This window comes from Sesamum indicum, linkage group LG15 (assembly GCF_000512975.1).
Source record: "Sesamum indicum cultivar Zhongzhi No. 13 linkage group LG15, S_indicum_v1.0, whole genome shotgun sequence".
Taxonomy (NCBI): domain Eukaryota; kingdom Viridiplantae; phylum Streptophyta; class Magnoliopsida; order Lamiales; family Pedaliaceae; genus Sesamum; species Sesamum indicum.
Window position 1 is genome coordinate 683,439 of NC_026159.1, and position 25,035 is coordinate 708,473.

Sequence of the window (25,035 nt, forward strand, 5' to 3'; positions counted from 1 at the left end):
GGAAGTTAAGGTGGTTAAAAAGAGAAGAAATAGTGAAACTATAGAGCCAATGGCTAACGGAAAGATCCATTTCCGTTCCATCGTCTGAGGATGCTTCAAGTGTAGATAGTAGTTCTTGAGCTTCTTCATTTCTCCATCAAAATTCAAGAAACAAAAAGTTTCTGAAAACTGAAGAGGGAGAATGAAATGGGCTCAGTTCAGATCTGCAGAAAAAAACTACAGATCGTAGGCGCGGTTTTGATGATTGGAGGATTTTTGAGTTGGGTGGGAGGTGGGAGGGCTGCTGTCGGGAGTTTGGTCTGGTTCTAGCTGTGAGTTGCACCTGTTCCGTTTTTCTTTGTAAAAAAGAATAAACAAAATGACAACTTTTTCTTTGGAATGGAGTAAAGATCAGTTCTTGCTTGAGAGCTCAGATCTCCCCATCGCTAACTATTAGCATTAATTAATAATAATAATAGTAATAATAACCTAACCTGCTTATATTGTCCAATTTCTCTCAATCTTGTTCAAAAATATAAGGTTGAAGAAATACAAATACCACCTAACTCGCTGTACCGTCTCTTTGTTTTCAAATTTTTAAGATTAAGTAAACATAACCATATCACATTATGACCACCCTGAGATTGTGGGAAGATTCTGTGATGACTTTGAGAGAAGTGGTAAAATTCTTGTCGTGCTTTCGTGCTTATTAGGAGGATAGTTAGGGATCTTCAGGATCGATTAATGTGTTGGGATAAAGAAATTAAGCGCCCAATAATTGTTTTTTAGATCATGTTTTAATTATACAAATATTTTATGTCTTTTATAAAATTACATATTAAAGCAATGTATTTAATTTTGTATATATATTTGAACGAACGATTTGAAAAAATGTATTCAAATGACTTCATTTGAAAAGAATTTAAAATCCATTCATATTCGTCGAAACATAATTTAAAATTAGAATGAAATGCTTTAAATTTGAAATTATCCAAACATATTCAAATGATTTGTTATTAAGAATTTGAAATCTATGACTTCAAAATTTTCAATTCAAATGCAACCTAAATGAATGTTTGTGTGAAATTGTGATGTGGTTTATTTGTAATTATAACTATAATTTTAAAGGGTATATGTGCAATTTTTTTAGAAGAATACGTGTGTTTATATAATTCGATCAAATTTAAGGGATATCAATATAATTTATTATTACTTTTCATGTGATGTATAATTATGAAGAATAATTACATTATTTTTTTTATAAAATTTGATATAATTATAGGTGAACACTTTTTGTTGGCGTGATGAGTTAATGTTCACAAATGTGTTTATTGATTAGATTGAGTAATTAGTTAGGCAGGCGACTAGCAAGCCTTGATTAGGCTAACTGTTGAGTTGAATCCTTGGTATTTAGGCACAAATGAGGTTGGGCTTCCTAGTCAATTGGGTTTGGGCTCTGAAAATTTGATGTTCTTCTATGTGTGCTCGTATCCACTATTAGATTCATGTTGAGTCGTTCAACTCATCATTTCCAACTCCTTTGTTCGGTTGCTTTGTGTTGGGCTACCTCAACTAATTCTAATTGTGCTCTAAAGGTGGCAACGAGTCCAGCTCGAATTAAGCTTAAACTTTTTTTGTGAACTTGAGCTATTTTTTTAAATTATACAGTTTGATATAATCTAATAGACACAATTTTATTTATATTTGAATTTGGTATGAATCGAGTGTTCGAATCATAATCATAATTATTTATTAAAATTTTTGATCTCATTATATATATATAATAAAATAATAATTAAAATAATTAAAATTGGTCGACCATCATTATTATTATTATCATTATTTTATATTAATTCATAGGAATCACTAAATTTCGACATAAATTTATAAGTAATAAAGTAGATTGCATAATGCATAGTATGTATCTTGATAATAATATAAAATGCATAGTATGTATCCTGATAAATATAAAACTCATAAATAGATTAAAAAATCATAAGTGAATTATTTATCAATTTTAAAAAAGTATAACACAACACAAATATATATCAAAATATAACATAAAATTTTATATATCATATTAAATAATTATTTAAAAAATATTATAATTTACTAAGTTGTTGATTAAATTTAATTTTATATATAGATTACATGTATAGATAAAAGTACTATAATTTATTATTATCTAAAATAAAATGTATGATATTGATTAATAATTACAATATATGGTCAGTTTTGAGTATGAAATTGATAAAGTATTGAATATGAAATTAAATATATAAAAATTTTAAAAATAAAAATATATATAAAAAAAAGAAAAAAACTCCCTAGCCGATTCATGAGCTGATGAACAGAGAGAATTGAGCTTAAGCTCGAGAGTCGAGCCTCACGAGCCGACTCGACTCGTCTGCCACCCTAGTGCTCCAGCTCCATGCAGATCTTTGAGCTTCTTGGAAAATCTTTTGTTTTAGATTTAATTTCAAATTTTATTCAAAAGTTTGTTAAAAAATGTGGGTAGTGTTCATTTAGTATCCTGAAGTGAAAATAAGTACTAGAGTGATTTTAATTAAAATTTGTACAAGGGGACAAGTACTAGCTAGCAAGACGACATATGTAATAACATGACACAGCGGCGCGCATAGCCACAATTTGGCAGATGAGTACTACTTTATCCCCCGCCACTTCCATGCACACACAGCACCACCCCATCCCTTCTCCTCCATTGCTTCGCTTCACTCTCCCCAGTATCCTCGTACCTTCCGGGGACGTCAAGATCCAGAATCCCAAACCCCACCTCAAAATATTTGCTTTCTCCTCACCTGCAAAGGATGTCTGGCGAAGAAAAACCCATGTCCCACTCACACCCACCAATACCACACCCCACCAGCCTCACCGGCGAAACCGGAACTCAGCATTTCTGGACCACAGCGTAGATATGGAAGAACTGTTATCCTCCATTGGTCAGACCTCCGACGAGCATGAACTCTACTCTTTGATGTCACTCTACAAAAGCCGCAGCCTCTCCGTCAGATTCATGGTCGCGCTGCTCTCACGTGAGCCCGACTGGCAACGCTCGCTTGCTTTACTCGATTGGATGAATGAGGAAGCACTGTATAGTCCATCCGTGTTTGCTTACAACGTGGTCTTGCGTAATGTGCTACGAGCAAAGCAGTGGGAGGTTGCCTACGGACTGTTTGACGAAATGCGGGGGAGAGCTCTGTCTCCGGATAGGTATACTTATTCTACTCTGATTACTCATTTTGGGAAAGAGGGTCTTTTTGATGATGCATTGTCTTGGCTTCAGAAGATGGAACAGGACCGCGTGCCCGGGGATTTGGTTTTGTACAGTAATTTGATTGAGTTGTCCCGTAAACTCTGTGATTACTCCAAGGCGATCTCAATTTTTTCAAGGCTGAAGAGGTCGGGGATTGCCCCCGATCTCGTCGCATATAATTCAATGCTTAATGTGTTTGGGAAGGCTAAGCTTTTTGGGGAAGCACGGTCATTGATTAGTGAGATGAGGAAGGCAGGGGTTATGCCAGATACAGTTAGTTACTCAACACTGTTGACTATGTATGTTGAGAATCAAAAGTTTCTAGAGGCTTTATCTGTGTTTTCGGAAATGAGGGAGAGTAGGTGTTTGCTTGATCTCACCACATGTAATATAATGATAGATGTGTACGGGCAGCTTGATATGGCGAAGGAGGCAGATAGGCTGTTCTGGAGTATGAGAAAATTGGGGATCGAGCCAAATGTGGTTAGCTATAATACTCTTTTGAGGGTTTATGGTGATGCCGAGCTCTTTGGGGAGGCAATACATCTGTTTAGGTTGATGCAGAGAAAGAATATTGAGCAAAATGTTGTGACGTATAATACTATGATAATGATTTATGGGAAGACGCTTGAGCATGAAAAAGCTAATAATCTGATTCAGGAGATGCACAGCAGGCGCATTGAGCCCAATGCAATTACTTATTCCACAATAATATCGATATGGGGTAAAGTAGGGAGGTTAGATCGGGCGGCAATGCTGTTCCAGAAGCTTCGAAGCTCTGGTATTGAGATTGATCAAGTTCTTTATCAGACAATGATTGTGGCATATGAGAGAGCTGGTTTGGTTGCTCATGCCAAACGTTTGTTGCATGAACTCAAGCGCCCAGATAATATTCCAAGGGGAACTGCCATTCATATCCTTGCTGGAGCTGGAAGAATAGAAGAAGCCACTTGGGTGTTCAGACAAGCCGTTGATGCTGGAGAGGTCAAAGATATAGCAGTCTTTGAGCGCATGATCGATCTTTTCTCCAAATACAGAAAGTATGCAAATGTAATTGAGGTGTATGAGAGAATGAGAGCAACAGGATATTTTCCCGACTCTAATGTGATATCCCTTGTTCTGAATGCTTATGGCAAATTACACGAGTTTGACAAGGCAGATGGCGTATATATGGAGCTACAGGATGAGGGTTGTGTTTTCTCAGATGAAGTTCATTTTCAAATGCTGAGCCTTTGCGGCTCGAGGAAAGATTTCAAGATGGTTGAAACTTTGTTTGAGAGGCTAGAATTAGATCCCAACATTAACAAAAAGGATCTACATCTTGTTGTTGCTGGCATTTATGAAAGAGCAAATAGACTAAATGATACATCGAGAATTATCAACCAGATGAGTGACGAAGTAAGTCGGACGTGATTTTCTTTATAAGCTACTCTTCTGTTGCCTACATTGAGTTTATCAGCTGTTGTAAATTGCAGCCTTTTATCCGTTTTATCTGTATCTATCTTTCTGTATTTTTCATTTTTCCTTGCATTAAAATGGGAAAAGGAAGTAAGCTGTGAATAGTTTGAAAAAAAGTAAAACGATCACTGACAAATTTAAATTTGGTTACTATCATTCGCTTGATCATACAAATGAATTTATTGATCAGTACAACTCAGTAATCATTCAAATGAAGGAGCGCAGTCTCATTCACTTTCTGGTCTATAACTATGAACATGACTTTTACGGAGGAGACAATTGATCCTGGAGATTTTTCTTTCGTCCTTTTCCAGGATGAAGCACTTGAAATTCACGAGGCGGACGATATTTCTTCCTCACTTGCCTGTAGAAAAACCTTTTCAGTAACTCAAAACATCTCTTGATAAAAATTAATCATAAGAATCTGAATTAAATTTGTATGTGACAACGTCAATAATTGAACAATTCTTTTCTCTTTCGTCAATTTAATAAATCAAATTTGCAAAAAAAAGTAAATATTTATATAATTTATTTACCACTCAATGCCAATACGAAAAATACATTTCAGCCATTTTCATAAAGCATAGTCTACTTTTGTGTATTCTTTAAGATCGTAAAGAAAGAATATTATTAGTTTTTCATTGTTCTTGAGTTGCCATCAAATACTCTTAAAATTGATTGTATATAAATTTGTGAAATATTTTTAATATAATATATAAACAATTAAATATCATTTACTATTTTTTTTGTTGAGGAAAATAATAATATGAAAATAAATGTGATAAAAATAAATAATTATGAAAGAAAGCATTTGAACAGAAGAAAGAGAAAAAAATATTAGCTGAAACTAAATGAATATTTAAAAACATATAATTCTTTACCATTTGGAAAAATGTGGAAATTAGTGGGAGGAAAAGAAAAACATAAGATCGAGACACTAAAAAGATGTCGGTCAGTAATTATATATTATACATTTAAATATGTCTCTATAAAACACATAATCCAATATGTTTAGATATATTTAACACTAATATATAAGTGTAAATTACAACAAGCTGTCATGAGCTTTATCATAATTATAATTTATAAAATATTATCTTTGTTTGAAAAATTATCAATATTATTTCAATATTGACGATCTTGGCCAATTAGTTAGTTTTTATTAGATTTTCTTTTTATTTCTTTATAAATTATGAATTACCATTTTACTTATTATTAAAAATTTTGTGAATTTTGTTGGTGAACTAATTGGATGTTTCTAATATTTTTAAATTTTTTCATTCGTCTCGTCTAATTATCTTTTAGTAAATATAACAATTTTAAAACTCTATCAAAATATCGTATAATGTCATCAAATATCAATTATATTTGTATTTTTTTAAATAATAAAAAAATATTTATAATTTTAATAAATTTGAAGACAATTTTTTATAAATCACTCGACATATAATATATCACATGTTAAAAAAGAAAAAGAAAAGGCGTTGAACAGTGTCTTTTAAGCCGTTGAAGCGATCGAAATCCGTAAACAGTCCTTATCCATGGCCCACCTCCAAACGCAACGCCTTTTCGTATATTCTATAAATCTCTCAAGGCACGCTGTGTACATAAAAAGCAAAAGCTTTACATACACACACACACACACTGTAGTGTAGTGTATCTCGATTTTCTCGTTTTGGGTTGTTACGGAGTCGCCGCCGTTTCTTTTTCTCTCTGCCCTGCTCTTTCTCGTGATTGACAACGGCAAAAGAAGAAAAGCATTGGGTTAAACCTTGTCCTATCTGAATGCCTGTTTTTCCCGTACCCGTTGCGAAACTCTAGCATCTGAGCGGTAGCGGCAACAAACTTGTGCTTATTTCTCGCTCTTTTATCTTGCTTGCAGTGATTTTGGACCCGATTCTTTTATATGTATACGTAAAATTAACGTAGATGCATTTTGTTGTTTTCTTAAGTTTGGAGCAGCGCAGAAGAGATTGGGAAGTGGAGGGTGGTGTTCTGATTCTCCTAGTTTTCGGTTAGAAATGGAGGGGGAGAGGGAAACTTTACGCAAGAAAATAACGATAGGAGTGTGTGTTATGGAAAAGAAGGTGAAATGCGGCTCCGAGGTTCTGTTTCCTATGTCTTCAAATTTTCACTCCGAGCAAACCATGCACTGATTGGTTGGAACAGTGTTAATGTATACTGATTTTGTTTCGTTTTTTTTTTCTTCTTCCCTTTTTCTATTTTTATGCTTGGATGATCGGACACTTCAGGCTTTCTCCGGACCAATGTTGCAGATTTTGGACAGGCTACAGGCGTTTGGAGAGTTTGATGTAATTAACTCTTGGCCAGTTCCTAATGAATTCTCCACTGGAATTCATTGCATTGAGAAAATATAAAACATTCGTCTCAATGATGATAATAGAAAATTAGATAGTTCTAATTTCTGTTTCTCATTTTGTTGATTCTTTTTATATTGCAAAAAATCGTTGTAGATTGTGCATTTTGGGGACAAGGTAATCCTAGAAGAGCCTATTGAAAGGTGAATTTTTCTCAGATGAGATTTAATGTCAAGGCAATGCTGAATGTTTTTGAGCTAGTGTTCTGTTAGTTCATCTCTTCCTTGTCAAGAATTTTGTTATTCGCTTCGATATAACTGCATACTAGTGGCTGGTGGATAATACTAGTAACGTTTTGCAGATGGCCTGTATGTGACTGCTTGATTGCTTTTTATTCCACTGGATATCCTCTGAATAAGGCTGAAGCATATGCTGCATTAAGGAAGTAAGCGAATACATGGTTATTCCTCTTATTCTCGTCTGCACAGTATCCTTGTTGCTCACATTTTGTACTTTGGCAAATAGTTGTTTCCCATTTCTTGATATCTGATATATACATATACATGGATCAGAAATTTTGATGCATAGCAGACCTCTTAATAGGCTGGCTATATATTCTTATAGTTGTTGATTTCTAATTTATTACAATAAAAACAAAAAATTATCATGGAAACTTGGTCACACTGCTGTAGTTTTGTGAATAATCCCATAGTACTTGTGATTTATCATTTTATTTGTTGTAGGCCCTTCCTTGTAAATGAACTGGGGCAACAACATCTTCTTCATGATCGAAGAGCAGTTTATGAGGTTTGTATATCCTATTCTTAAGTGATTAGAGAAATTTAATATATGATTACCTACTTGAAAATTTTCTGTACCATTTAATTCTCATTCCCTTCACTCTTTATACATGAAAAGATAGAACTCCAAAAGATAATGATTTGTAACTTTGAGCGGGGGAAATGGGAAGTGAAAGGGAAAGTGGGAGTGGAACTTATTTTACCTAGGGGAAGAGATTAATTTTTCAAGTTGTTTGGTGTAACCTAGAGGAAAGATTATAAAATTCTCCATGTTGATATAATGGTATTAATTATTTTTGTGTTTTACAATCTGAGCTACTTTTTTCAGCTGAAACTTGTGCTTTTCAAAGACAATACTATAATAAACGAAAGCTGTTTGGTCTATGAGTTTGAGGAACTTGGCGCTAATCTTCCATACATTACTTTTCTCCTTGGTACTAGAGCCGTTTTGCTAACTATCTTTCATTCCATATCGTATTCTTTACCTTAGTACTTCAGTTGTTTCCATCATTTTTTCTTCTTATGAAAATTTCAGTTCTCCTGTTAATTGCTTGCTAATCCAACTTCCATCCATTTTCCCTATTAAGGTATTTAATTCAAATAAGCAGCTAGCACTTTCTCACAATTCTTTATTACAGTTATTTTTAGAAGTGATCCATAAAATATATGTTTCGTAGGTCCGACATTTTATTGATTTATTTCTCTATCAAGAAAAGTATGAGCTCCAGCAATAAATTGCTTTTCTTGGAAATTGCTTCCCACTCATCCATCTTGGAATTTAGGTTTTTCTTACCATTGGTAAATAAGATGTATATTACTTAATTTTTCATCTATTTTTTTTATTTACTTACAAACGTATTCATTTTCTCATTTAACCTTTCTCTTTCTGGATGGTGGTGGTTGTGGTAATGATTTTGGTGAGCTTTTATATGATGGCAGCGTCTTGAAAGGTTTGGAATTGCTGTTCCAAAATATGCCCTGGTTAACAGGGAATACCCTAATCAAGAGCTGGATTATTTTGTTGAGGAGGAAGATTTTGTTGAAGTCCGTGGCAACCGCTTCTGGAAGCCTTTTGTAGAGAAGCCTGTTCATGGTAAGATCTATTACTATTACTTAATATATGTTGGTCCATGTTATACAGCTCTTTTTCCTTTCCTCCATTATTATTGGGCCTAGTAAGGTAACTCGCCAACTTGGGTTGTATGCTTGTGCTCGGGTTATATATTCCCTATATGCTCCCAATTTGAACTGAATTTGCAACTTATATAATTACATCAAAGAGCATCTCTATCAGAATTTCTTGCTAAATTGCTTTATGATACTATCAAGATTATTTACTTCAATACATACTTGATGCTATTGGCTGTTTAAGGAATATGTAGATGTTAACTAGACCAGTTGCCTTGTTGCTGGAAGCTCTCATGCTGTGTGTCTTTATTCATTTTATTCTAGAAAAGCCTGCCAGTTATCATATTATGTTTTTTGAAGGTGATGACCACAGTATAATGATATATTACCCTAGTTCAGCTGGTGGGGGGATGAAGGAGTTGTTCCGGAAGGTGAGAGCTTTAGTATATACTGTATTTCATTTAGACATTATGCCCGTATATTTTTGCATCTTCCCATCCTATTTCTAATGCTTAGTTTGTCAAAGGATCGTGGGAGACAAAGAACACCTTGAAAGCCTTATTCTAATGAAATTATTTGACTAAAATTTTGCATGCCAAATTTTCCATTCTGTCCTAGGTATTTATGCTGTATAACTCAACTGCTATTCTACATGTGTAGGCTAAGGTAGCATACTGATTTATTGTGCCCTCCTCTGGCCATACGAAGATTGTATTAGTTCTTCTAACTTAGTATTCTTTGTCTATCTGCTTGATGATGTTCCTCGTTTAAAAATTCTTTTCAACCGAACTGCCACTTCAAGTGTATTCCAGTTCGAATATAGGGGTTTCAGGGGTGGGGTGGGGTCGGGAGGATGTTTAACAGCAAAAGATATTTAACTCTTTTGTGTAACGCAATACCCCTTGGATTATTTGAATGGTGAATTCCAATTCTTACAGTGCGCATGTAAAATTTCAAGATAACTACTTGTTTCAGGAAGTACATGCTTATGAGTATGGTCTCAAGGCCTTGACTGCTACAAATTCAGATTGTACTAACAGATGATATTCTAGAAGATAACTAATCTGATGTAACTTTTTGTGAATATCAGTGAAATATATTCATTTCTACTCAATTATTCTTTTTCTCTCACAAGAGCCACAAGTCCTCTTCTCAATCTGTGTATGTCGATTGAGTATTGTAGTTACCCATCCTTGAGTTTGCTTTTAACTATGTTTCTAGGCCTGTTTTGACCTACATTATTTGAATGGTTTAAGAAAAAAAATGATTTCATCAGTTAAAAATAAGTTGTTTGTTTGGCTAGCAAATGAAAACTTTTGTCTAATTCAGGAATATTTGAAAACAACAGGCTTTATAATTGTTAATTAGAATATCATATGGTTACTCTATACATGCTGGGGTATATTATGACCATGATAGTATTTTGCCCTTTATCATTTTATGGATTCGTACATTAATCATTGACATTTTCACATCTTTTCTCAGGTTGGTAATCGCTCGAGTGAATTTCATCCAGAGGTCAGAAGAGTTAGACGTGAAGGGTCTTATATATATGAGGAATTTATGCCCACTGGAGGAACAGATGTGAAGGTTGTATACTTTGGGATTTGCAATGAATAAATCCTTCTCAAATTTTGACCTTTTAGTATGTAAGTATTTGTAAGTCCTGGATGTACCAAAAGATAAGCAAGTAGGCATTTTGGACATTCTACGCATGAGGTTATCTTTTAGTTCCGGATGTTGCCTGAGGTTAGCTTTTAGTCTCTTATGTGATTTGACATATTTTGGAGAAATGAGTGATATGAACTCCATCTTATAGTATGCATTGTTTTTCATCCTCAAGCTGAAGTACTCAGAATTAGGCTGAGGATGAAGTACCTTGCCTAAGGTTATTGAATCTGTGCTTTGAGAGTTTTCAGAAAATAATTTTCATCTAAAATTTTTAGTGTTTTGTATGATTTTCCTTGTAATTTGCTAATCAGAGACATACATGAAAAATTATTTATCTCTAAAGTTTCTGTACACGATCCTAACCTTCAGTAGAGTTTATTGTGCCTGCTGAAGGATTTCCCGTTGGACTATTGTTCTTCTTTGTATCTTGTTGAGCACTAAAAATGTTAAGCATTATGAATATATTCTTGGTTGTCAATACTATATATTAGATTATGCTGTATTGTTTTTGGCAATAAGTTTGTCCTTGGTCCATTTTTTTGGCCATACTTCCTTCTGTGGGCGTGCCTCCTTAAGAAAAATAAGTATTGTCAAAATGAATTGGCAAAGGAAATCATTTGTTTAGACTTTTATACATTTGATATTATAGTCTTGTTACTATATAGAACTCTGTGCAGTGATATTATACATTTGATTAAGAAATAATTGAGATCCTTGTTGTACCGTAGGTGTATACAGTTGGCCCTGAATATGCTCATGCAGAGGCAAGAAAATCTCCTGTGGTCGATGGTGTTGTTATGAGAAACCCTGATGGTAAAGAAGTAAGACTTTTGATATGTTTACTGTAAGAACTTTGCTACTCTTTTACGTACTTGATCTTACTCCACTTGGTAATAAAAGAATAGAGTGAAGTTTATCCTTCATGTCAATTTTGTTGAGATCTGTGTGTATGAGTAAGTGAATGCTTAGAAATATTTGTGGCACTGGGTACGGTGGCAGATATGAGGACTTCTGTTAATGCATTGAAGCTTCCAGTCGTCATTATTTATTGTGTTGTTGCTTCAGGTTTCTGCCAAGCAAAAGAAAATATCAGATCAACTGTTCTCAATTCTGTGTCCATTGGCTCTAAGGGTTTAGCTTTGCAGGTCAGATATCCTGTTCTGCTTACTCCTATGGAGAAGGAAATGGCGAGAGAGGTTTGCATTGCATTTAGGCAAGCTGTAAGTAAATAATAATACTTTATCTGTTCAGTTAAGTGTTCTCAGAATCACCTCCTTATACCGTGTTACATGGATATATATACTTTTACCATGCTGTTCTATAGGCTTGGTCAAAATGTTTATTTCATCAGTCTTATCCAAATGGTCCGTACTATTCGACAATCAGCCATTATGACAATTTTTTGTGAACATTTTTCTTGTAACTAAGCGACTTATCAAAAAATAAAAGTGTACCAACTTAGATTTTGTTATTGGGTCTAGCCCATTACTTCATAAGCTCGCATCAAAAAGCATCTCATAGCTTGTGTGTTCAATATATTTAATGTGCTAGGAGGATAGTATAGTATGATAAAAGTAAGGCAATCTTTCTGTAAAGAGTCTGTGTGGCAATGCTTGAGTGAATATTATAAAATACGCATGATGTTATTTCAGGTTTGTGGCTTTGATCTATTGCGTTGCGAGGGACGTTCCTATGTTTGTGATGTCAATGGGTGGAGCTTTGTTAAGAATTCTTACAAGTAACATTTCCTTTTGCTATACTTTTGTCTCATTCATTGTTGGATTTCCTAATCAGTTAGGATGGATTTTGATTAGGGATTATTCCGAAAAATATTCATATTCCTGTTCTGAGGCTCAAAACCCTGTGCATTAGTGATCCTGAAAGAATGATTTTGTTCTGCATGCTCTTATTACCTTTATTTTGTGATAGTAGCTCCTTCTTCTTCTCCATCCTCCTCTACTTCTATTTTATAACCCTTAAACTTATCTATTAAATGCCAGATATTATGATGATGCTGCTTGTGTTTTGAGGAAAATGTTTCTTGAAGCAAAAGCACCATATCTTTCTTCAACAATTCCACCAAATTTACCTTGGAAGGTGAATGAGCCAGTTCAGCCATCTGAAGGACTAACACGTCAGGGAAGTGGGATAATTGGGACATTTGGGCAATCTGAAGAGCTACGTTGTGTAATTGCCATTATTCGGCAGTAAGATATCACCTTTGTTACCATCTTTATTTAATTTTACATGTTTCTCCCTTGAGAATTCATTCTTTGCTGGACAGTGGTGATAGAACTCCAAAACAGAAAGTGAAGTTAAAAGTTACTGAGGAAAAGCTTTTGAATTTGATGTTAAAATATAATGGGGGACGACCTAGAGCAGAGGTGCTTATTAATTCTTCCATATAAACCTCATTTTCTTGATCCTATTCTCATCATGATGTACAACTGATGAGTCTTTACCTTTAACCTTCTTTTATGTCCTTCTGTAGACGAAGCTGAAAAGTGCCGTTCAGTTGCAAGATCTTTTGGATGCAACAAGGATTTTAGTACCTCGTACTAGGTTGGTGGAGATTTTTCTAATTTAATTCATGAACAGCCTAATAATAACTTGTGACTATTTGCATCAATCCTCACTAACTTAATGGGAATGGTTTTTAGATCTAGGCAGATGACAATGTTATAAGTGCTACTGGCAGCTCGATCTACTTACGAACAACAAACTTTAGATCGAGCCAGTTATATTAATGTGTAGCTAATAGAGTGTGTTTAGTTGTTCAATCTGAACAAATTATTCACTTAGAACTCAATTTTATCCTTGAAGAACAAAAACAAATCATTTTAATGGTAACGGACAGCTGTAATTCGTTAGAAATGATAATGTATAATTACGACGACTTTGATATAAAATAATGAAATGTAGCACCAAGCCAAGTATTGATTCCATTAGCAAGGCTGTCTCTGCTATCATGAAGTTGTTTCTTTGTAAATGCAGAAGCATGTTGAATAGCTTTCAGTGCATGTTTTCTTTTCTACTTCATTTCAGAAAATTTATTGCATCTGCACTGATGATAAAATTATCATCCAGACCTGGTCGAGAAAGTGATAGTGAAGCTGAAGACGTCGAGCATGCTGAAAAGCTTCGTCAAGTGAAAGCAGTGCTTGAAGAGGTCTATTTAAAATCATTTGTCTGTTTTACGGATAAAATAAAAAATCTGTTTTCATTGTCTGGTGAAAATTGTACTCTTGAGTCACTTTAGCTACTCAACTCTGAATCTTTATACTCTTGTTCATCTACAGTTGAAACAAAAGTGAGAAGCATATGGGGTTACCTAAATTTTCCTTTTGTTGACCTGTCTCATTTGAGAGCTACAACTTATTGTTTGAGCGCAATTTGTTGGATTATGTTTGGGAGGGATGTGTTGGTCCAATAGAATATTACCTGAAACAAGAGGGGCATTGGGTTCTGAATTATTATTGGTCATGTTCAGGACTTGACAATGAAGCCTTGCCGTACTAGCTTACTGCAACAATTTCCCTTTTCGCAACTTAGTATCCAACAATGTGCCCTTGAGAATCACGTCCGTCCACCCCCAACCCAAAAAAATAAAAAATTAAAAAAAAAACAGAGGACACACAAGGAAAAAGACAAGACTTGTATACTAGAGTTGGCTGACACAATTTCTTGCAAAAGAACCGTCCCAATTCCCATTGTATGAACATACTATACGCATCCACATGGTTTCCAGAGTTTCAGTATCTCCTTGCTTGAACCCAATTCCTTTTTCCTGTAGTAATGGACTTTCCTTTTGCCATAATTCTATTTGCTTGTTTTATTTGGCTGCTCTGATTTTCACTCGTATTTCTTGGATGCGTTTTTTAGTGGCTAATTTGATTGCATCCAGGGGGGGCATTTCTCTGGTATTTATAGGAAGGTTCAACTTAAGCCATTAAAGTGGGTCAAAGTTGCAAAAGATAATGGTGAAGGAGAAGAAGAAAGACCTGTTGAGGCACTGATGATTCTTAAATATGGTGGTGTTCTTACTCATGCTGGCAGAAAGCAGGTGAAAATTCGGTGGTGTCTTACATGCTTAATCTAGGATTTTTGTTTCTCATAAGTGAATCTAAGCTTTTATTATTTTAAGAAAGTCTTGTGGTGTATGCATTTGGCTCTTGCTACCAAAATATCTATTCACCCGCACTTCGCGCATCTTGTTTCCTTGGCAGGCTGAAGAACTGGGGAGGTATTTTCGGAACAATATGTATCCAGGTTCGCTATTAGGTGTCAACATCTCCAATCTGCAAGTTGCTGCCTAGTTCTGGCTCTTGATCGCAGTTTCTTTGTTTAGACATCATGCATATCATCTGTGTGGTAAAATGTTTTTTGCATTAGTTCCCTTTATTTGTGCGTAAGAGAAAATGCCAAGAACCCAGGGTTCCTACACCCCACTATAGGTTTATTGTTGTATTATCCTTCTTGTAAAGCAGCAATTATTTTTGTATCGCTTGGTGGCTCCATTTCTTCTAGATAATAGGATAATTCTTCCATATGTCTTTAGACATTTATTGTACTTCACTGAGCAATGCATTTTAATTTGAATTTCAATAGCATAATCATTCCACATTGGTGAGATTTTACAGCCATTTGTCCTTGCTATTTCTTTCTAAGTTTTTGGTGCTGCCCTTCTCAGGTGAAGGTACTGGCCTGCTTCGCCTCCACAGCACCTATCGTCATGACTTAAAAATATACAGCTCGGATGAAGGACGCGTACAGGTTATGCTTCCACATATAATTGGTTGTAAATAAGGAGCTCTGTTCTGTTTATGCTTGAGAATTTGTCTCTTTGGATTCGTGACAATCGTGTTGGACAGTTATCAGATTCCAAATCGATATATATTTTGGGGAAAATTATATTGGACTGTACATATTCAAACTCCTTTTTATCTATTGTCCAATCTTAATATGCATGTTAATTTATGGTTGTTTACTTAAGTTATTTATTAATTGACAGATGTCAGCAGCTGCTTTTGCAAAAGGCCTTCTGGATTTGGAAGGACAATTGACACCTATCCTGGTCACCCAGTCATATCTCTTGTCCTTGACTCTTTTGTACGTGTCACTCTTATATTTAATTTCATCTATTCTAGGTTTCGCTCGTCAGCAAGGACTCTTCCATGTTGGATGGACTTGAAAATGCCAGTACTAAGATGGAAGAAGCCAAGGTTTGTCTTCCGCGCTGTATATTGATTTAATACAATGTTCAAGGAAGTTGAGAAGCATAATCTAAATAGACGAGTTGCATCTAATCAGGATTCAATTTTAATTAGTCTAGTGAATGCAGCCATGGGCATTGTATACCTAATACAAGGATGCAATGGAGATAATTTAGATTATCTTTTTACTAACATTACTTCTAATTATCCAAATTCTATTTTTTAATTACCCTAATGCCGGAACTTGCATAAAGTTTGTATTCTTTTATCAGTTTTCTTTTGCTTATTTCTCAGGCCAGGCTTAATGAGATTATAACTTCTGGAACAAAAACTGTTCATAACAATGGCCAGCCAGAAAAGCCTTGGATGGTAGATGGGGCTGGAGTTCCTCCAAATGCACCTGAACTTCTACCCGAATTGGTAAAATGCTAACATCATGTATGAGATAAGTTGAACCTCACATGCTATATCTTCTGTCTCCAAGTTATGTTAATTTATCCTATTTCGACATACTTGTACCCCTCCTATTGGAGGAGCTTCTTTTTGTTATTTTCTGTGAACATTAAATGTGTTTGCCAAATCACTATTAGGTGAAGTTAACAAAGAAGGTTACCGAGCAAGTAAGACTTCTGGCCAAGGACGAAATTGAGGAGCTTGCAAAGACAAGCCCCTATGATTTAATTCCTCCATATGATCAAGCTAAGGCACTTGGTAAGACAAACATAGATGTTGACCGTATTGCTGCAGGGTTACCTTGCGGTAGTGAGGGATTTCTTCTCATGTTTGCTCGGTGGAGAAAACTTGAGAGGGATCTGTATAATGAGCGCAAAGAGTAAGTCTTTACCTGATCATTTTTCCTTTTATTCTTTTGCTTTTTCCATGATATATTGCTGCAATTCATACTTTTCAACCTTGCCTTGGCTGTCATTTCGTGGTTGACCTTTAACGATCTATATGCACCCAATTGCAGGAGATTCGATATAACACAAATTCCTGATGTTTATGACTCTTGCAAGTAAGAAATATACTCTTGCATTTGTGGTGAATCATGTACACTGTGCAATAAGTTTCTTCAACTTTATCTTCAAAAGATACTGCTAGCTGTTGTCGCCTTTTTCTTCAACTTTACTTTGAAATGATACTGCTTGCTAGCTATTGTTGCCTGGTGGTAAAGGTCGAATATAGTGTGACTTCCAAGTCTTTGGCAAGCCGTCTGATGGGGCTAATGTACGTACTACTCTGTGTTTGTCTCTGAAATGGGTGGGACCTGGTTCTTGACAGATTTATGGCATAATCTCTGTATGGGTTTGTTATAGGAACTAAAGTGGCTGTATAGAAACATCTTCCCTGGTGGGGTGCCACCCTTGCCTTCTCATTTTTGTAACAATGATGAGGAAAAATGAATGAACTACTGTGGTTGTAATGTGTGCTAAAAAATTTTGTTTGCTAGGATTGTTTTTCAATGATCACCTGCCTCTTGTCTCTTGTATCTTTTGTTTGTCAAGATTTAAGAAGAAAAGGTGCCCAGGGGACAGGGATTTGTGTGCTTTGAGACTTCATTGTGTTGGTGCGTTAATATAAACAATACATTCTCTTCTAGAGGACATGCATTTTAAAATGAAGGTGTTTGGTCTTTGAATATAGAGCTAGTTAGACTAGGGGAAAAACGCTACAATTTCAGTACTATACTTTGCTACATCCATTTTTGTGATGCTCGGACGACTAAACGTGCTCACCTTTTTTATATCTGTGTGATTTTTGTTTTCTGAGACTTACAGATCGTGTTTTCATTTTCTGATTTGTTCCCTTCCTTCCCTTTCTATTAACAGATATGATCTCTTGCACAATGCACATCTAAATCTTAAAGGCTTAGATGAACTTTTCAAAGTAGCACAGGTATGAAACAGCCAATTCATGTAATGCATCTGCTCTGTAGGGCGTAATATCTTCTGCTTCATCCTGCTTCCACCTCCACTCCTCCACCCAAAAGTCTCTGAATCTTTGAAATGTACATACTGCCCTCTTTTATTTCATTTGAAGACAAAGGCATATATTTGTTTGAGGTGTAGGTGGTTAGATGCTCAACCTTGTCACGGTTATGTGACTCTTTTTTTTTTCCAGTTACTTGCAGATGGTGTTATTCCGAATGAGTACGGAATCAATCCCTGGCAGAAACTGAAGATTGGATCAAAGGTGTCAGCTACATGTTTATCTATTTATTCATGAACCTTCTTGGCTATAGAAAAGAGTAAAGGGAGGCATGCCCATCACCCGCTACACCAAATGACCTAAGTTAAAATCACTATTTATAGTGCTATTACTTCACGACTCCAAGGTTCTCTAGGTCATTATGGGTTCTTGAATCTACTTTAGTAATTAAATTTTCTTTAGACATCACGCGATAATAGTAGTAGCTACTAATATAAATGTGCATACTAATTTAAGGATGCCATGCTACCCGGGCATCCTTTGGGGAATGCTTAAATTTGCTGTAGCAATCAACTTGCTTACATGTATCACTTGATTATAGCATTAGTGGTTGAATAGGCAAACATGTGTTGCAACGTTGTACACCATTAGTTGTTAATAGTTCAGTTGGCATCAAAAAATTGTTGTCAGCTTCTAAATTTTATTATACAAAATTTCAGATTGCTCGCCGTTTATTGGGCAAAATTTTGATTGATCTGAGAAATACGCGTGAAGAAGCATTAAGCGTTGCAGAATTGAAAAGCAACCAGGATAATAATTCAGCAGTCCAGAACAATGGAAAAGAAGATACAGATTATCATTCCAAGTCCCAGAGTAAGGTTGAATACACAAGAAAAGGTGGTTGTACTGGTGAAAAGTCAATGGATCAAGATGATGACGATGACAAAGAAACTAAATACCGCTTGGATCCAAAGTAAATATTGCAATAGCTTTGCTTCTTTTCACACAACCACACACGTTCTTTACGATGTATAAATAATCATTGATCATCATAATTGGGCTTTTGGCCGCACAAATTGAAACATTGATGTAAACTTGTTGGAAACAGTATAGTTCATTCCTATTTATGTCTTCTTACTATCAGGTATGCAAATGTAAAAACACCAGAGCGACATGTGCGAACACGGCTATACTTTACATCAGTAAGTAAACATCATTCTTATTATTTGATTACTCGGTCCTGTGCATCTGTTTTCGTAGTTATGGCTGAAAATTCTGAGCATTTTGTTTTTCCCTGGAACCAGTTAATTCTCTGGAAAGATCCTTATTTGTGAAGTAGACTTGATAGAAGGAGTATTGATGCATAGTCAATAGATATTGAAGGTTATTCATCCTTTATGATTAATTTTTGTGCTTGAAGTTTCCTAATGATTCTTCATGTAGAAATTACGTTGCAGTGTATGTGATGATAGCATTATACTTTCCTGAGTTCATGAGGTCTAAATCCAACATCAAGTATAAAACTGCTGTAATATGACTTGAAATTCATGTGAAAATGCTACCAGTGAGACCTAATAAATAAGCATGATGATTTTCATGATTGATTGAACAAGTCCCAGTGTGATTTGGGGCATGATATTTGGTTGCACCTTTCCAATCATTTTATGGGTTGAGAGACCACCAAAAAGTATTATGTTGAGATTTATTATATCTTTAAATGCAGGAATCACATATCCATTCCTTGATGAATGTTCTTCGTTACTGCAACCTGGACGAATCTCTTCAAGGAGAAGCTAGCCTTGTATCTGATAATGCTTCAGAGCGCTTGTGCAGGACAAGGGAGCTTGATTATATGAGTTACATTGTATTGAGGTTATTTGAGGACACAGAGGTTGGTACTCATAATCTAATGTTTATCCATGTCTCAGAAATAATTTGATTTTTTCATAAAATATGTGCACTCCCCTTCTTCTTTTGATGGACAGAACCAAGAAAAATCCATTTATGCACATAACCTAACCTATGCTCACAGTTCACCTCGGTGCATTATCTAAAAAAGAACTGATCTCACGATTCACATGTCGCTTTATATAAATATATCTCTTCCCATATAAATAATAGCTGGGGTTGTTTCTCTCTTTGGCATTTCTCATCAAAATTGGAACTGTAGCACACTTATGAATATGATGATGTTAATACGTTCTTAATGGTTTGCTAGCTCAAGTAACATCTAGAATTGAATGCAGGTGGCTTTGGAAGATCCTAAAAGATTTCGCATAGAGATGACTTTTAGCCGAGGTGCAGATTTATCCCCTTTGGAGGTAACCTTTAACTGAGACCGATTTCCATCCTCCTTTTTGTCAACATCGTGTTATTTGTGTGGTGGGCAGTTTGCCATTCTGGGAAACCTCACCATGAAAATTAGAGCGAAAATGCATCAGTTTGTCATTCACCTGACGAACTGCCTGAACCATAATTAACATTCATCCCCAATATGCATTTTTGTTTTATTTCTTAATGTTTTAATTGTATCCTCTCTCAACGGAAATATAAATGACTTTGTGATTTCCTCAGCAAGGCAGCAAAATTTGTTTGTTCTGGCAGGGAAATGATAGCGAGGCAGCTTCATTGCATCAAGAGCACACGTTGCCGATAATGGGTCCTGAAAGGCTTCAAGAAGTGGGATCACATTTGACGTTAGAGATGATGGAGAAGATGATTCGTCCATTCGCCATGCCAGCTGAAGACTTCCCTCCTCCCACAATTCCTCAGGGATTCTCTGGCTACTTCTCTAAAAGTGCAGCTGTTTTAGAACGCCTAGTCAATCTTTGGCCTTTTAACAAGCACAGAAACACTAACTCCGACTAGTAAGTAACTTCAAATTATTCTTCCTCTACTTGCAGTCTACCTTTCGGTCATTCGAGTCAGCAGTGGATTTTCTTCAAATTTTTGGACCAACCTAAAAGAACCAGCCTTTCCTCACTACAATTTGTTCTTACTCATTCATTTTTACTGTATATATATACTAGTTAGGTGTCAATATGTTTTTGCTTTCCTAGATTGCCAAAAACTTTTCCTGTTGACATTTTGTTCCATTTCTGAACTCACTCGAAACTTCACAATTTTTTTGTGGGTTTGCCACACTTGGCCAGTCCCCTTCAATTTCATCTGTGCTGTCTGGCAGGGACCTGAAAACGAATCCTGTCCATTTATCATTATTATTACTTAATTTTTGCTTTGAATTTTATTTTGATTCTGACCGTTTTCACCAAACACAACATTTGCGTGGAAATGAAGGATTGTTCGGGTCCGCACGACGTTAGTTCGATGATCAGTGGTCCGTCTGTTAGATTTTTAAGAATATTTGTCCATAATAATAATAAGTTTCATATGGTATATTTCCAATTTTCCATGGCTTAGCAAAAAGATCAAATTCCACGAGGAACAATAAACCCTAGCCATGTCTTTTTTTAGATGATTTCAGTATCTTTTATTGTTATCATAAAATTCACATAGAAAGTCCTAACAATTGAGCCAAAACATCTTAATCGCAATATGATAAATAAATAAATAAATTTATGCCAAACTTCACTTCACTTTCTGCTTTGCCTTGACTTTTTATATTTGGATCCATTTTCACATTATAATACTTGCTGCTTCCAGATAATACTTTTAAGCACTACAGTCAAGTAGACAAGATAGGTATTAAAGTTTAGGCATATGCAATCGCTTGCTATGATCTATGCAAAATCGGAAGCACTTGTCTGATTACAACAATTACAAACTTGACCTAAAAAATACACAACTAATAAGTACATAACACGTACTTCATCATTATTAATTATGCTAATATATGATTTTGATTTATCCACGTCAATTTTATTCTGTATTGCCATCTTTCAAACAGAAAAATAAAAAGTTAAAGAAAATAAGCGGTTCGATGCAGGATAATAGGAGTTTAGAATTCAGTTCAAGTTTGATCAGATAAACTAATCATACAATTAAGTATATTTACCTAATTATCATTTTGAATTTTTTAAAATATATTATCAAAGGACAAATAATTTGGTATGTGAGTGTATGATGTAGCAGACTATTGCTTGGATTTAGAAATAACATGAGGTGCTTTTTTGGAGTGTTGGCAATTGATGAATGATGATTAGATGATACACCTCACTCTTCCACTATGGACTATATAAAGCAATGCGTTGTAGGTAAAGTAGACTGTGTGTGTGCACTTCTTAGTGCTTCATCAAAATTCATTATAAAGCTCCATATCTATGCAATCCCACCTGCCCCCAATTTCTATAAAAATATGCACACATGTGTGTGTGTGAATTTGCAATGATCCAATTGCTAGAGATGTTGAATTTTTTGAAATGTCTTATATTTTAATTTTAGTTGATTTTCATAATAAATGCAGTTTTTTTTCTCAATTAAAATACAATTCAACGAGTTAGGTGTGGGTTTTATTTAATGATTAAATAAATAATAAATTTACATTTATTATTTTGTCAATGAAGTTGAAAATTATTTCTTGACAAATTCATTATCACTTTCCATGAAAGATCCAATCTTGGGCAAATTTTCCATCTTAATTATCCATTTGAAATGTCAATCCTCTAAATATACAAATTATTTTAAAATAATATATAACTGAAGTAGCATCTTGTGTAATATAATCACATTTTTGCACATTCAATCATACCAATATATTCTTGAAAAATCGACTTTCCAGGGGCATAACTGTCTTTTAGCTTGGAAAACAATCGACACATCTCACCTGAAAGCATCTGGACTTGGGACTCCCCATTTCTTACAACCCCATAAAACTACGCCAAACAATAAAAAATAAACAAATCAAAAAATCTTTCTTGGTGGAACGTTGTGTCACTGTGCATCACATACGGCGGACCGGCCGAACGACGACGTCGTTCCTTTTTTCATTTCAAAAGGACAGTTCCGTCACTGCCAATTTTTTTTTTTAATTTATTTTTTCTGACAGGTCAAAATTCTGAAAAGTGGGGCGACAGAGAGAGACTCCTAATCGAACTATTACACTGACTTCCTTGACTTTTAGTGACGCCCTAAGGCTGGTTTTAGTTGAACATATACTCCACTTTTGGCCCATTCACTTTCCCAAATACCAATCTTTATTTTTTCTAAAATAAATATTAATTCACATAATTCATAGTGTTACAAGATTTGGATGAGATCAATCAATATTTACCTAATTAATGCTATTGCAAATTTCCATTAGTTATGTCCAACCTATCACACAAACACATCTATCAACGACTAAAAAAATACTTGTCTTGCTACGTCCACAATTTATAAAATTTTAAATTTTATTGATTGTTTGGATAAAATAACATTATAATCCTTGCAGTATGTCACGAAAGACACAATTTGAATTTGGATAAATTATAATGACTTTCCCTGATATTTGACATAATTACAAATACCCCTCATTATTTGAAAATTACTAATACTTCGTAATTTTAATGGCCGTCTATCCGTTAGATTTCTATCAATTTCTTGTAGTGAATTGACCAAAATGCCCTTGTGAATTAATTGGTTGGAATTTTCATATATGGCAAGGAAGAAAAGTTGGGTTGAATTAAGGAAAAACGCAATCTTATAAGTACTTAATCGTTAATAAACTATGAAAATCTCGCACTTCCTACCACAGCTAAAAACTACTATATATATACATATGCACCACCTAAAACCTATTGTACGGATGTCAAATTCATTGCGAAGTTTCAAGGAAGCATCTTAAAGTGTTAAAAAGAGAGAAAAAAAAAGAAAAAGAAAAAAGGAATAAAGACTATAAAAGATTAAGGGTTTAAATGTAATTCATTTTTATGTAATATTACAAATGAACAAATTACATTTTTATAAAAAAATAATAGCTATTAACCCTCTGCATTTTTTATGTAATTTACCTCATTAGATATTGAGGTAAATTGTTTCATTAAAAAATATAGCAGGATAAATTACTATTATAAGAGGTAATTTGTTCTTCAATAATATCATAGAACAGTTGATTGCATTTTTCGTTCAGATTAATTTGATGTGATTTGATTTATTTTTTTTTCGTTTAAGGATTGTTATCCTGCAGGCAAATTACTATGTACCTTTTAGTACTAATCTTATCTCTACAGAAAAAGGTACGATGATGTCTTGGGGACATGATTAGTGAGAAGCGAATTTGACCTGTTATGTACCCATTTCTTGTAATTGCTATTGCTTTGCAATGTTATATACTTCTATAAATGATTAACGCCATCTGTTGATTACACGTAAAATATTAGGAACATTTAGGAAATAATTATCATTAGTCACTTTTTTAGTAGCATTAATCTATAAAAGCATATTATTTTAGTAGTACGTCTATTTAAATTCTCGTTTCTCTTTATCTAAAATGATTGGCTTATGCGGGTTTTTGGATGAGTTTACGAGTTTTTCAAAACATCTTATGAGATGTTCTATATTAAAATTATGTTGAATATATTGATAAATTATATTGACACCTTCAGAATTAAATACACATATACAAACATCCCTCATATTTTATAAAATTACAATTACCACTCGTATTTACTGACAAAAGTTTACATTAAAATTTTTCCAAAATAAAAAATATTTATATACTTACACCTAATCTCAAAATATAAAAATATAATTAATCCATCTAAAAAATGGTTGGAGCAATTAGGGAAAATTCAAACCCTTGCACAGAGAATTCAAACCTCATAATGACACGTTTGAGTAATTGAGTGTCATACGTAATATTTTGTTTGCAAATGAGTATAAAATTATGCCTCAATTGCAATAGTAAAGGTACATGAAAGAATTAAGACTGAAACCACAACCATACCATTATTCTTCATTAATTATTAGTATCATGCTCTTATATTGCATCCTATATTTTGTCTTGATTTAAATTAATTAATTCAAATCAATAAATTTAATTTTTTTTAATAAGCAGTATGGGAATTGGTGATGAATATTTCCTTATTTTCAACGGTAGGTAGGGATAAAATTGTCAAAGTATACAATTAGGATCGTCATTACACACCACCCTGGAGAAATTTACCTAATACTAGATGGTTGATAATTTTAAATTTTTAATATTTTTTTGGATTTATTTTAATAATCCTATATTAAAAAGTATTTTTAATTTTTATTTCGTGGGATAATGATGAATTTTAAATTCTTTTGATATGGAGTCATTTAATTTTTTTTTTCTAAATTCAAAT

General features: G+C 34.3%; 3 protein-coding genes across 4 annotated transcripts in view; 2 read left to right on the forward strand and 1 right to left on the reverse strand.

The window, feature by feature from the left end:
- The window catches only part of LOC105177203 (beta-glucuronosyltransferase GlcAT14B), a gene marked incomplete in the record, with an annotated part of 3,400 nt that extends 2,959 nt beyond the window's left edge, over nucleotides 1-441 (reverse strand). Inside the window, 1 exon segment of the mRNA XM_011100258.2 lies at nucleotides 1-441. Within this exon segment, the coding sequence (XP_011098560.1) occupies nucleotides 1-129 (129 nt within the window).
- LOC105177204 (pentatricopeptide repeat-containing protein At5g39980, chloroplastic) lies at nucleotides 2,572-4,733 on the forward strand. Its single transcript, XM_011100259.2, has one exon. It carries the CDS (start codon nucleotides 2,636-2,638, stop codon nucleotides 4,664-4,666), a length of 2,031 nt encoding a protein of 676 aa, XP_011098561.1. The 5' UTR covers nucleotides 2,572-2,635; the 3' UTR covers nucleotides 4,667-4,733.
- On the forward strand, nucleotides 6,338-20,999 carry LOC105177205 (inositol hexakisphosphate and diphosphoinositol-pentakisphosphate kinase 1). Of its 2 annotated transcripts, none has more exons than XM_011100261.2 (31): nucleotides 6,338-6,542; nucleotides 6,664-6,816; nucleotides 6,964-7,023; nucleotides 7,186-7,232; nucleotides 7,391-7,474; nucleotides 7,773-7,836; nucleotides 8,769-8,922; nucleotides 9,318-9,388; nucleotides 10,443-10,547; nucleotides 11,357-11,449; nucleotides 11,774-11,848; nucleotides 12,281-12,366; nucleotides 12,629-12,835; nucleotides 12,913-13,012; nucleotides 13,120-13,190; nucleotides 13,716-13,797; nucleotides 14,533-14,691; nucleotides 14,855-14,897; nucleotides 15,319-15,401; nucleotides 15,640-15,702; nucleotides 15,776-15,850; nucleotides 16,136-16,261; nucleotides 16,432-16,673; nucleotides 16,812-16,856; nucleotides 17,671-17,737; nucleotides 17,963-18,034; nucleotides 18,490-18,743; nucleotides 18,915-18,972; nucleotides 19,494-19,661; nucleotides 20,017-20,091; nucleotides 20,375-20,999. In XM_011100261.2, exons 2-31 carry the CDS (start codon nucleotides 6,733-6,735, stop codon nucleotides 20,636-20,638), a joined length of 3,177 nt encoding a protein of 1,058 aa, XP_011098563.1. In that variant the 5' UTR covers nucleotides 6,338-6,542; nucleotides 6,664-6,732; the 3' UTR covers nucleotides 20,639-20,999. The 2 variants fall into 2 exon arrangements, with proteins under 2 accessions (XP_011098563.1, XP_011098565.1); XM_011100263.2 differs by having other exon boundaries at nucleotides 6,664-6,798; nucleotides 20,375-20,638.

Coding starts and splice junctions, on each gene's coding strand:
- LOC105177204 (XM_011100259.2), top strand. CDS start 2,636: ATGAGTACTACTTTATCCCCCGCCACTTCCATGCACACACAGCACCAC.
- LOC105177205 (XM_011100261.2), top strand. CDS start 6,733: ATGGAGGGGGAGAGGGAAACTTTACGCAAGAAAATAACGATAGGAGTG. Junction 8,923..9,317: donor TGTAGAGAAGCCTGTTCATG/GTAAGATCTATT, acceptor TGTTTTTTGAAG/GTGATGACCACAGTATAATG. Junction 10,548..11,356: donor CTGGAGGAACAGATGTGAAG/GTTGTATACTTT, acceptor GTTGTACCGTAG/GTGTATACAGTTGGCCCTGA.